Below are 12,360 nucleotides of genomic sequence, written 5' to 3' on the forward strand. Positions count from 1 at the left end.
AAAAAAAAAAAAAAAAAAGCCATTCTTTTCATGGTAAAAGCATCTTTATCTACTATTTTCCTTCGCCTGCCTATTCTATTACCCACTATTGGGATAGTGCTCCAATTTTAGATTGTACAAAGCACAAGAATGTGTGGAACATATCCACCAGTACCAGATCTTTGCAACAACCTCCCTAAGACATCCTTTGGTTCTGATGCATTAACCACTTATATCCACTTCTAAGCATTCCTGGGTTTTAGGGGTTTCGCTCATGAGAAAGACAAAGCCACCGCACCCTACCCACCAGAACTCTCCTCTCCTAGAGCCTGCTTCTCCTGACAGTGTAAGTTACTGAAAACTGACATGCCTCAAGGCCACTACACTAATTATTGACTAATGTCAATAATACAGATCTTGGGGCTGGGAAGGTGGCTCAGTGGTAGAGTGCTTACCTTGCATGCATGAGGCCCTGGGTTCGATTCCACAGCAACACATAAGCAGAAAAAGAAGTAGCACTGTGGCTCAAGTGGTAGAGCGCTAGCTTTGCGCTGAAGAGCTGAGGGACAGTGCCCAAGCCCAGAGTTCAGGCCCACAACCAACAAAAATAAATAAGTAAAATAAAGATCTTTTCTATGTTAAAAATCAACTACATGATTTATGGGGGAGGAGGGACAGGAGGAAAAAAAATAGGAGAAAATGAAGGAAGAGGTGACACTGTTAAAAAAGAAATGTACTCATTACCTGACTTACATAACTGAAACCCCTCTGTATATTACCTTTACAATAAATTTTTTTAAAAAAGATCTTTTTCCTTGAAAGAAGCTAAATTCGGGCTGGGAAGGTGGCTCAGTGGTAGAGTGCTTGCCTTGTATGCATAAGGCCCTGGGTTCGATTCCTCAGCACCACATAAGCAGAAAAAGCTGGAAGTGACATTATGGCTCAAGTGGTAGAGCGCTAGCCTTGAGCTGAAGAGCTGAGGGACAGCGCCCAGGCCCAGAGTTCAGGAGTTCAGGCCCCATGACTGACCCCCCCCCAAAAAAGAAGCTAAATTCTTCCATAGTCCAAATGTCAGAGAGACAGATGGCAAGTCCTTTTTCTTACCCAAGAAAGAAATTTGGGAAGGACAAACAGAAGACTCTAATAGATTGTTTAAATGAGAGACAGATTGTATTAAAGCAAAATTGATCATAAAATGATCAACTAAAGACAACTAAGGACAGGTATCTTGTCCAAGAAACCAAATGTCTCTAAGCTCCCAGTCTTAGGCACTTTTATGCACAAGGTTATTGTAATGATTATGGAAAGGACATGTAGATGATTGTGGTGACTGCTAGGAAATGGAATGGCTTACTTATTGCTAAGGTGTTCTCAGAGCAAGATGGTGGTTTCTAAGTAAAGGACCCTGGCTGGCCTCTGAGGTGGGAAAGCCTCTGTGGGGTCGGTGCTGGGAGACCCTGGCCCTTGTGCCAGGGGGCCTCATCACCCCAAGACAGCAGTGTGGTCTTGGTCAGGACAGGAACCCATGCCGGCCTCCCCAGAGCTCCACCTCACCCGGCCCCCAATGCATGTAATGTCCAAGGTAGGTTCATCAACAATACTGTGGTGTTGGACACCAGCAATGGGAGTTGGGGAAGAGGAACGACTGTAAAACCCAAGGTCAGGGAATCCAGGAATGTGCGGTAGGTGCTGAGAGTTAGGGATCAGAGACACAGGAGCCCCAATCTGGCCTGGGACAGAAAAAGAACACAGGCTACAGAGGCTTCAGCTCTAAGGTGTAAGGAGCACTCTGGACACAAAGCTGGCCTTAACTGTTTTATGTATGTAGCATCGCTGCTAGCAGCAGCATCCTGTGTAGTCATGTGCTGCCCAAGCCAGACTCCTGAGACAGATGTGAGAAACAAGATGGTAACCAGTTACACAAAAGGAAGGCTGTAAGATCCCGAAAATCACCTGTCAGAGGGAAGGAGGATCCAAGTCTGCCCACACAGAGAAGCAGAACAGCAAAGCCAAGATCAGAGCCTGGGCCGGGGCTGCTGCACCTGTGAGTCCCACAGGCCGATTAGTCGGTCAGCCTCCCTCCAGCCAGATAGCAAGGCCCCATGTGTTGTGGAATAGAAGGTTCGATGTGTGGCTTCCCCAGCAAACAGCATCTGAAGCTGCAAAAAAAGTCAGGATTAGGATAGGCAGGTACCAGGGACTGCTCCAGAGAAACCCAGAAAGCAGAGCCTTGTACAATCACTCACTGGAATCTACAAGTGGGGGGGACGACACCACTGGGAGGGTCATCATGTAGTCGCTCAAGTGCTGTGGGGAGGTAGGAGGAGAGTGGAGAGCCAGGGTGGGCAGAGCAGAAGGCTAAACCTGCACTGTGGCCAGACATCAATAATATCAGTATTGAGACAACAAGACGTCTGAAGACCAAACACTTAAACATTTCCACACTGAGGAGTGGCTCTTGATTGAGTGTGGTATTAATATACTCATATGCTCTTGACAGTGTTCTTATCTTTTAGAGATTCATACTGGAGTATCTGCATGGGTGGCACGTTCAGTAGCAATCAGGAAGAAACCAGGAAGAAACCTGCCTTCTGAGGGCAGGGCACAGCAGCTCCCTCCTGCTGCTTTAGATGAGTCCACATTAAACGCTCTTGGGCCGTACAAGGCAAAAATGAAGCTCCCAGCTTTATTTTCACTTACTAATTAAGTTTCTCAGTCTTGGGGCTTGAACTCTGGGCCTGGGTGCTGTCCTTGAGCTCTTCAATGGAGATCCTCAGATCCCAGCCTCCTGAGTAGCTAGGATTACAGGCGTAAGCCACCATTGCCTGGCTCTGACAACTTTTTGCCTGGCCTTAAACTGAAAGCCTTCAGATCTTCACCTCCCAAGTAACTACTACAGACAAAAGCCACCACACCCAACCACAATAAAATAAAAAAAAATCTTAAGTGGTAATATAAAGTTTTTTATTTAAAAAAAAAGTGAAAGTAAATCAGGTAGAAAAAGCCTGTTTTGTTAGCCAGCACTATCTCCGATTCTAAGCTAAGCTTATATGTAATTGGTCACAGTGGTCTATACCAACAATCCTAACTACTCAAGAAACAGATCAGCTAGCCACCGGTGACTCATGCCTATAATCCTAGCTACTCAGGAAGCTGAGATCTGAGGATCTCGTTCAAAGCCAGCCTGGGCAAGAAAGTCCATTAGACTCATCTCCAATAAACCACTCAGAAAACCGGAAGTGGTGCAGCATTGAGCTGAATAGCTGAGGGACAGCATTCAAGCCCAGAGTTCAAGCCCCATGACCAACCAAAAAAAAAAAAAAAAATCAGAATGATAGTTTGAAGCTAACCTTGGCAAAAAAAAAAAGTTCAAGAAACCACCATCTCAACCAATAAAAGCTGGACAAGATGGTGATGTATGCCTGTTATTCCAGCTATACACGAAGCACAAAACAGAAGATCAAGGTCAAGCTGGCCCAGGTATAAAGCAAGACCCTATCAAAAAACAAGTAGAGCAAGCTGAGTGTGGCTCACACCCGTGGTCCTAGCTATTCAGAAGGCAGAGGCAGAGGGGTCACGGGTCAAGGCAAGCCTGGGCAAAAAGTTCTCAAGCACGGTAGTACATGCTTCATTCCAGCTATTCGAGAGGCATAACTGGGCAGCCTGAGTAAGAGAGCAAGACCCTTTTGCTGTATTTCACAAATGCATAAGGTGGTGATGATGTGATACCAGTGGTAGAGCACCTTCCTACCAAGCCTAAGGCCCTTAATTCCAATCCACTGACACAAACAAACAAGAACTCTAACGCAAAAAAGGTATGGGGATGGTACAAGGCCAAGTTCAAACCCCAGTACCAATATGAGTAATGCATTTCTTAATTACTCTTAATTTTAAAAAGAAAATGATTCTGAGTCTGGAAGGGTCCCATAGCCTTCCAAGAGCAGGGCTGGCCACCTTACCTGGGTGCTGGGATTATCCACAGGGAGGGGCTGGGCCAGCAGGTCTATGTCAGCCCCATTACTGCCCACAGCCACATAGCTGTAAGAGCCGCAGGTGTACCGGGCACTGTGCCAGCAAGACCTCAACACGCTCTCGGGTGCAGGCAGCTGTGGATTCCCTAAACCACAGAGAGAGAACATGAGCCCAGAATTCTCACCTTCATGTCTGCAATCAAAGACACTGGCTGGGAAGATAACTGAGCCACGGTGTTCTAAGAGGCCTCCTGTCCAGCTGCTGCCTAGCACCGCACAGGATAGGCAATGCATACCACAAGCTCCTCTGCCAAGCCAACTCTTGGCTGCCGGTCTAGTATTTCTAAGATACAGACTGTTGGCCTGAAAGGATCTGGTGAGGGACAACAGCATTCATTTTAGAAAGCAACTAGAAAGTGTTCGCAAACTGCTATTGTATCCACCATGAGGTAGGTTATTCTAGAGATAGAGACAGATGTACAGAGAGGAATTTTAGCCTCTGTTCCATGAAATTTACTTCCTGTTGAGAGATCGGCCAACAGGAACTGTAGAGCATAGACGGTGATTATTACCTGTTACTTTCCGGAGGACTTGGGTTAAAGACAAAAGCACTTCTTCATCTGACAGAGTCTCCATATACTCAGACTCTAGACCAGCGATGAACCCACAGAGCACATGCACAGACCTGCACAGAGAGGGACTGTCATGATGAGCTACACAACCAACCGGCAGTTTAACAAAATGAATGCCAGGAAGCTGAAACATGTCTTGTTAGGTGGAGAGAGGAAAAGCAAGTAAATTCATTCTTTATATTCACTACACATATGTAAAAATGTACATAACTTTCGGGTATGAATGGGATTGGGAAAGATGGGGGGGAATGATGGAAGGGTTGACACTGGGCAAGTCATTGCACTCATAATCTGACTTGCTGAATTCAAACTTTTCTGTAAAACTACTTAAGATTTTTAAAACAAAAACAAAGCCACAGCCATCCAGACCTGCCATCTCTCCACAAGAACCCAATGAGCTGTCCCAAGATAAGACTGTTTTCACAAGTCTAAGATGGTATCAAATTCACGTGTAAGGGCAGAGGTGGGTAAACTGTTCCCACAGAACAAAGTCATCCCAAAAGCACAGCAAGCTCTGTGTCCTTCACCACCATGCACGTACAACTTAAAACTGTCAGTCCTGTCAGGTATTAGTGGCTCACACCTGTAATCTTAGCGATCTACACAGGAGGTTGAAATCTGAGGATAGCAGTTCAAAGCTAGCCAGTCTTAGCAAGGAAGTCCATGATCTCTTATCTTCAATTAGCCTAGAAAAAGCTGGAAGTGGTCCTGTAGCAAGCGATAGAGCTCTAGCCTCAAGCAAAAAAAACAGCTCAGGGACAGTGCTTAGGCAGAGTCCAAGCCCCAGGACCAGCAACAAAAAGAACCAGTATTACTTGAGAAGGTCCTTAATGAAGCAGTAAAAGTTCTAATTTTATTAACCTTGTGAAGAAATGAAAAGGGGCATAAAGCACTTTGCATGTGCGGCATGCACATCCTGTGTGACACTGAGCACCAGATGACCACCACACCACTTCCTTGATGAGTATCTCTGCACCTGAAAGGGTAGCTGCTGAGTCAGACCCTTCTCCGAAATAAGCAAAACAGGGCTGGGAATGTGGCTTAATGGTAGAGCGCTTGCCTAGCATGCATGAAGCCTGGGTTTGATTCCTCAGTATCACATACACAGAAAAAGCCAAAGTGGCACTGTGACTCAAGTGGTAGAGTGCTAACCTTGAGCAACAGAAGCTCAGGGGGCTGGAAGGTGACACAGTGGTAGAGTGCTAGCCTTGAGCAACAGAAGCTCAGGGGGTTGGGAAGGTGACACAGTGGTAGAGTGCTAGCCTTGAGCAACAGAAGCTCAGGGGGTTGGGAAGGTGACACAGTGGTAGAGTGCTAGCCTTGAGCAACAGAAGCTCAGGGGGCTGGAAGGTGACACAGTGGTAGAGTGCTAGCCTTGAGCAACAGAAGCTCAGGGGGTTGGGAAGGTGACACAGTGGTAGAGTGCTTGCCTTGCATACATGAGGCCCTGGGTTCGATTCCTCAGCACCACATAAGCAGAAAAAGCTGGAAGTGGTGCTATGGCTCAAGTGGTAGAGCACCAGCCTTGAGCTGAAGAGCTGAGGGCCAGTGCCCAGAGCCAGAGTTCAGACCCAAGACCAAAAAAAAAAAAAAAAGCAGCAGCAGCTCACGGACAGTGCCCAGGCCCTGAGTTCAAGCCGCAGGACTGGCCAAGGAAAGAAAGAATCAAAATGTGGTTGTCACAGTAAAACAATGAATGAAAAACAGCCTGTTCTAGTGAAACTTAAGCTCCCAAGCAAAACAAGAATGTTAGCACAGTTTTATGTGCCACCAAACAGCATTACAGCCCCCCTTACTGACAAATAATGGAACATGAATACATCTAAATGACTATATGAATTGATGTTCCACAAAGATCAAAAATCAGATAGGGGTGGCTCAGTGGTAGGGTGCTTGTCTTGCATGCATGAGGCTCTGGGTTCGATTCCTCAACACCACATAAGCGTGGTGCTGTAGCTCAAGTGGTAGAGTGTTAGCCTTGAGCTGAAGAACTGAGGGACAGTGCCCAGGCCCAGACTTCAGGCCCCACAACCAACAATAACAACAAAAAATCAGATAGGACTTCCGGGGAATGAAGAGTCCCTTGACACTGCACAGGCTCCACACCCGGCCAGCCTCTCAGAACTACCCCATCTTGAACTTGAAAAGCTATTTGAACATTAGTCCCTTCCTTCCATTTCATACCTCCGCAGATCTGGACTCATCTTTGCTCCAGGATAAAACTAAAACAAAAGGAATGCAGAAGCAGCTAAGAATCTTAGGTCTTCCACAAGCCAAATGCCAGAGACTTGCAAAAAAGATCAATCTCTACTACTCTCTCCTCTCTATTTTCATGCCAGTCCTGGGGCTTGAACTCAGTGTTTGGGTTCTGTACCTGAGTATCTTTTTTTTTTTCCCTTGTGGGACTTGAACTCAGGGCCTCTTTTTGCTCAAGGCTAGCACTCTACCACTCAAACCCCAACACCACTTCCGGTTTTTGAGTGGTTAATTGGAGATAAGAGGCTCACAGAGACTTTTCTGCCCAAGCTGACTTCAAACTGCAATCTTCAGATTTCAGCTTTCTGAATAGTTAGGATTATAGGTCTGAGCCACCAGCACCTGGCTATCCTGGGCATTTTTGTTCAAGACCAACACTACAACTTCAGTCACAGCTCCACTTCGGACTTCTTGAAGGTTAACTGGAAATAAAGAGTTTCATGGACTTTCCTGCTCAAGCTGGCTTCAAACTGCAATCCTTAGATCTTAGCTTCCTTAGGAGCTAAGAGTACAACCATGAGTCACTGGCACATGGCTTTCATCAAAGTTGAGATAATGTGGTTATTTTTTTCATTTATGAAATGTTATTTATGCTTAGCATGGAAAAGGTTTATTGTTGTTGTCTTAAATAGGAAATAAATTTGTTTCAATTTCTCATAAGGTAAATACGTAAACATAATCCACATAAACAAAAACTCTTTAAGATTCTAATCATTGGGCTGGGAATGTAGCTCAGCGGTACAGTGCTTGCCTGGTATGCATGAAGCCCTGGGTTTGACTCCTTAGTACCACATAAACAGAAAAAGCCGGTAGGGCGCTATTGCTCAAGTAGTAGAGTGCTAGCCTTGAGCAAAACCAGCTCAGGGAGAGTGCCCAACCCCTGAGTTCAAGCCCCAGGACTGGCGAAAAAAAAAAAAAAATCATTTTAAATCATTTTAAAAAGAGACCCTGAACTACAAGTATGGGTCACAGACCCAGCTGTGGACAAGGGACCCTGAACTGTGTGAGTCACTCACCCAGCCCTGGACAACAGACCCTGAACCACCAGTCTGAGTCACTGGCCCAGCTAGGGACAGCCTCTCGATAAGTTACACATCCTCAGGAACAAGGCCCAGGCTACTGATCCAGCTTAGTAGTCACTCTTCCCACTGTCCACAGGCAACCTCAGCCTGTTTCCAAAGTCCTGAAAGTTAGGGGACAGGTGGGATCCTTTCCTCCAGGTGTATGAGTGCTCTCCTGTCCACACAGATTCCTAGTCCTTTATCTTTTTGCTGGTCCTGGACCTGGCACTGCCCCTGAGCTTTTGTTGTCATGGCTGGTGCTCTATCACTTGAGCCACAGCACTACTTCCAGCTTTTTCTGTATGTGGTACTGAGGAACGGAACCCAGGGCTTCATGCGTGCTAGGCAAGCACTCTAGTGCTAAGTCACATCCCCAGCCCTGGCTCCTCTTTTAGTATGCCCCAGGTGTGCCCAGATTCTTACAAATGCCAGTATGTACTTTCTCCTGGGTTGCACATCCCTTCAAGTTCGCCACATATTCTGGGCCTGTGACATGCTGGCAACTTGACCACAGCAGGGTGGCAGGGTGTCTGTTGCCAGTACCTCGGGGACTCATGGACCCTCAGACATGCCTGGGCACAGAGTGACACACTCTAGATGCCAGCCAACTGCAATTAGTGAGCTGGCCAGAGGCTTCTTCAGAGACCCTGGACACATACGTACTCAAAGGCAGGCAGGACCACAAAGCCAATGAGCTTCTTGAACCAGGAATCCTGCAGCGTGGGGGTCAAGTCCTCCAGGGGTGATGTGTCCTCCCACACCACTTGGATGAACTGGCAGTCTGGTTCCCAAAAGGGTTCCTTGAACTCCAGGAAAATTTTGTTATTGGTTCCAAAACCTATTTTCCTGATAGCTTCTACCTTTTCGGTAGGCAGTGGTGGCTCAAAGAAGATATCTTGATGTGCTTTGAGAAAACCTGGAAAGCAAAATAAGACATAGGTTTATACCAGATAGGTAGTGAGTGAGTGTGTGTGTGTTACTACTCAGGACCTAGTGTCATGCCTCCAGCCCTAGATAGGTTTAAAACTAGACTCACACCAAGAGAAGCCCACCCTGATTTCACTCAGAAAATCAGAGAGAAACGTGAAAACACTTAACATGCCAGAAACTCATTCAAGACTCTGGGGATGAACCTAGTTGCTGGGACTATAGTGACCAAAACCACTGTGGAGGAAAACAAGACCAGTGGCCACTGCTGGTAACTCAGGAACAGCGAGTCCCTGTAGACACAGCGCTGTGGGGACAGACCACTCCTGACCTTCACACTGCCCAAACTTCATCCAGAAGCTACTTTCTTTCTATGTGTTCCTGAGGAAGTATCCTGGGACCTGGTACATGCAAATATACCTCTACCACTGAGCTACCCTCTCAGCCCACCAAGACCTACATAAAAGTCTCCATGGGAGCTGGGCACTGGTGGCTCACGCCTGTAATCCTAGCTACTCAGGAAGCTGAGATCTGAGGACTGCGGTTCAAAGCCAGCCCAGGCAGGAAAGTCCATGAGACTCTTTTTTGGTCCGGTCGTGGGGCCTGAACTCTGGGCCTGGGCGCTGTCCCTCAGCTCTTCAGCTCAAGACTTGCGCTCTACCACTTCAGCCACAGCACCACTTCCGGCTTTTTTCTTATGTGGTGCTGAGGAATCGAACCCAGGCGCTCTACCATTGAGCCACCTTCCCAGCCCCCCATGAGACTCTTATTGCCAATAAACCACTAGAAAACCAGAAGTGGTGCTGTGGCTCAAGCAGTAGAGCACTCGCCTTGAGCTGAAGAGCACAAGGACAGGGCCCAATCCCAGAGTTCAAGCCCCACACCGAGAAAAAAAAAGTCTCCATGGGTCAGAATCATGCCTGCAATCCTAAACTGCTTTGGAGACTAAACCAGGAGAAGCATGGTTTGGCTTGAGGCTAGCCTGGACAGAAAGTTCACAAGTCTCACATCAACTAAAAAAAAAGGCCTTGCTTTTTTCATGAATAATTGGCAGATATTTACCGAAAACTTACTGTATTTCCAGCTCCAGAAAGAACCAATACAGATGCAACCCTTGCTCCAAAAAGTTCCCCATTTTAAAATAGTAGGTTAAGCAATGGTTGTAAATCACCACGGGCCTTTATTTATTACATCTTTCAAGGTAAGCACAAATTCTGTATCTACAAGGGCAAATTATGCATATAACTCTTTGAATTCTGAAGAGGGGTATTTTGGAATTTGCATGTTGACAAGGCTTTTACTTTGCTTTCTCTGGTTGCCTTCTGTTTAAGACTCTGTCAACTTATTGTTTTCTCCAACATACCCTCTACTTTTTCCAACGAGTTGACTTTTTTTGTGACAGTGGCAGTTCTATGTTCCTCATAATAGTTAATGTTGATTGTCAACTTGACTGAATTGATAGCAAGATTAGCTAAGCAGACTTCTGGGGGTGACTATGACAGTATATTGAACGTCAATCAGATCTTGGGGCTCTGACCTAAAGCATTAATTAATTAACCCGTTCAATTATCCCTCGGTAGTTGAATGTACTGACAGATTCACATTTTGACTCTACTGAGCGGTGGTGATGGAGGATGTGGGTCCATGGGGGGGTGTCCTTGGGGGGGACCCAGGTCACTGGCGGAGTGTCCTGTGGGGAGGGATTTCTACCATCTCCTGTCAGTAGCCAAACAAGGGGCACGGAGCGTGCATCAGTGTCAGAGAGCTCTCCTAGTGTGCAACAAATACATAAAAATGCCAAACAACTTCTACTCAAGGACTTACAAAGCACCAGAACTGAATGAGGTAGAATTACACATCTGGCTCCTCCCACAGACCACCATAAGACCTACCTGGACACCAGGTTCTTCCTGCCCTCCATGTCCCTCTAACAGCCAACCACATTAAGCCCTTTCCAATTTCCTTCAACAGCAAAGCAAATGCTTACTTGAATCTTCTCTCACTGTGAACTATTATTTCCAAAGCATGCAATTGCTACAAAACATATGAATGGTTCCATATATCTGAAAATCATTAGAATGAAGACATGAGCTCAGCAGACTAGAGCCAATGGAGGCTAGGTAAAGAGAGCCCGAGGCCAGCGACAGCTAGGATGGAGCTGTGGACTGGAACCCTAATCAGAAGGCGTGGACTCTACCTAGAGGCACGGTGACGATGACGTGGTGGGCCGGGAAGCAGGCGCCATCTTCGCACTCCACCAACACTGGGAAGGTCTCCCCAGGAAACGCGGCCTCCTGAAATGATCCGTTCCAGTGTATGGTCTTCACCGGCTTATTAAAGACCACTGTGTCCTTGGGCAGGGAGGCCATTATGCGGTCCGTGAGTCCCTGATAGCCGCTAGAAGAGATAGATGTCGAGGTTAGAGAACTAGGGCCTGAAAGCGAAGACAGGTCCCACCCACACCAAAGGGAGCATAACTCCCACCAGGAAGAGCAGGTGTGGAACAGGCTTAGAAAGGCAAGTAACCTATGGTTTTCCTCCTAAACCACAGGAATGCTAATACCCACCTTTACCAGGCTGATGGGGAAATTAAGCTAATGAACACAACCTACAAAGGTAAACCAGAGAGAACCAGAGCTCCCTCATTACCCAAGCCAGAGTCTGGGTTCATACAATGCCTAAACTTCAAAAGACAGACAGACAGACAGACAGGAGTCTAGGAACAGGTCGGCAGAGGGCCTTGCTGTGTCTGGCAGGGGCAGCCACCAGACCCCAGGAGACACACTTCAGGACATCTTTCCTCACAATCATTCTCTTGGAAATAACTTTTTGTCTTAAAATGAGCAAAGTCAGGGAAAAGTAAACTGATTTCTCTAAACAAAGTGGACATAGCCCTTGTCCCTTCACGACCACCCCCCACCCCCACCCCCAAAGCCCCAGCCCTTCAGCCTTAGGTATATGGAGGACCCTGCAGGCAGGGGTGCCTTAGTCCTGTACCGAGAGAAGGTGCAGTCCAACCCTGGCAGCGCGATGTACTCCCCAAAGGGGGCCAGGGCCACCAGGTCCATACTGTGGGTGCCGCTCACGCAACACTCCACATTGAAGAAGGAATTCAGGATGGCTAACTTGAGCTTCTTGGTCTCCGCATCCCCCGTCCAGCTGGCCATCTGCTGGCTGATCTCCTTCTTGAGGAACTCGCCGACGCTGGGCACTGGAGTCTCAGTGGCATGCAGGAATTCTCGGGTCTGGTCTATCAGCCCATAGAACAGACTGGCCAGCTCGGCCACCAGCTCCATGCTCACCCTCCTGCCGGAGCTGGTGCAGATCTCGGAGGGCAGGCCCACGTGGCCCCCCGTCTCCACCAGCTGGTTCTCCTCCGACAGCTCCTTCTCCCCCAGGAGCCCGAACTCGGCAGCCAGCTGGAAGACAGGGTTGCCCCGGGAGGGCCCGTGGATCCAGTGCGCGCCCAGCTCCACCACGCCACCTGGAGGGCACAGAGTCGCCACTGGGGGACCCCTGGCACGAGGGAGGGTC

General features: G+C 47.6%; 1 protein-coding gene across 1 annotated transcript in view; it reads right to left on the bottom strand.

Moving 5' to 3' along the window:
- Positions 1 to 1,781: 1,781 nt before the first annotated feature.
- Positions 1,782 to 12,360, bottom strand: part of Paox (polyamine oxidase (exo-N4-amino)) — a 19,699-nt gene continuing 9,120 nt past the window's right edge. Inside the window, exons 4-9 of the mRNA XM_013035489.1 lie at positions 11,824 to 12,310; positions 11,024 to 11,223; positions 8,563 to 8,815; positions 4,523 to 4,635; positions 3,939 to 4,096; positions 1,782 to 2,138 (exon numbers count right to left, since the gene is read on the bottom strand). Coding sequence (XP_012890943.1) covers positions 1,995 to 2,138; positions 3,939 to 4,096; positions 4,523 to 4,635; positions 8,563 to 8,815; positions 11,024 to 11,223; positions 11,824 to 12,310 — 1,355 coding nt within the window. The 3' untranslated portion in view covers positions 1,782 to 1,994. The remainder of the gene's footprint in view (positions 2,139 to 3,938; positions 4,097 to 4,522; positions 4,636 to 8,562; positions 8,816 to 11,023; positions 11,224 to 11,823; positions 12,311 to 12,360) is intronic.

Source organism: Dipodomys ordii, unplaced genomic scaffold (genome assembly GCF_000151885.1).
Source record: "Dipodomys ordii isolate 6190 unplaced genomic scaffold, Dord_2.0 Scaffold213, whole genome shotgun sequence".
Taxonomy (NCBI): Eukaryota; Metazoa; Chordata; class Mammalia; order Rodentia; family Heteromyidae; genus Dipodomys; species Dipodomys ordii.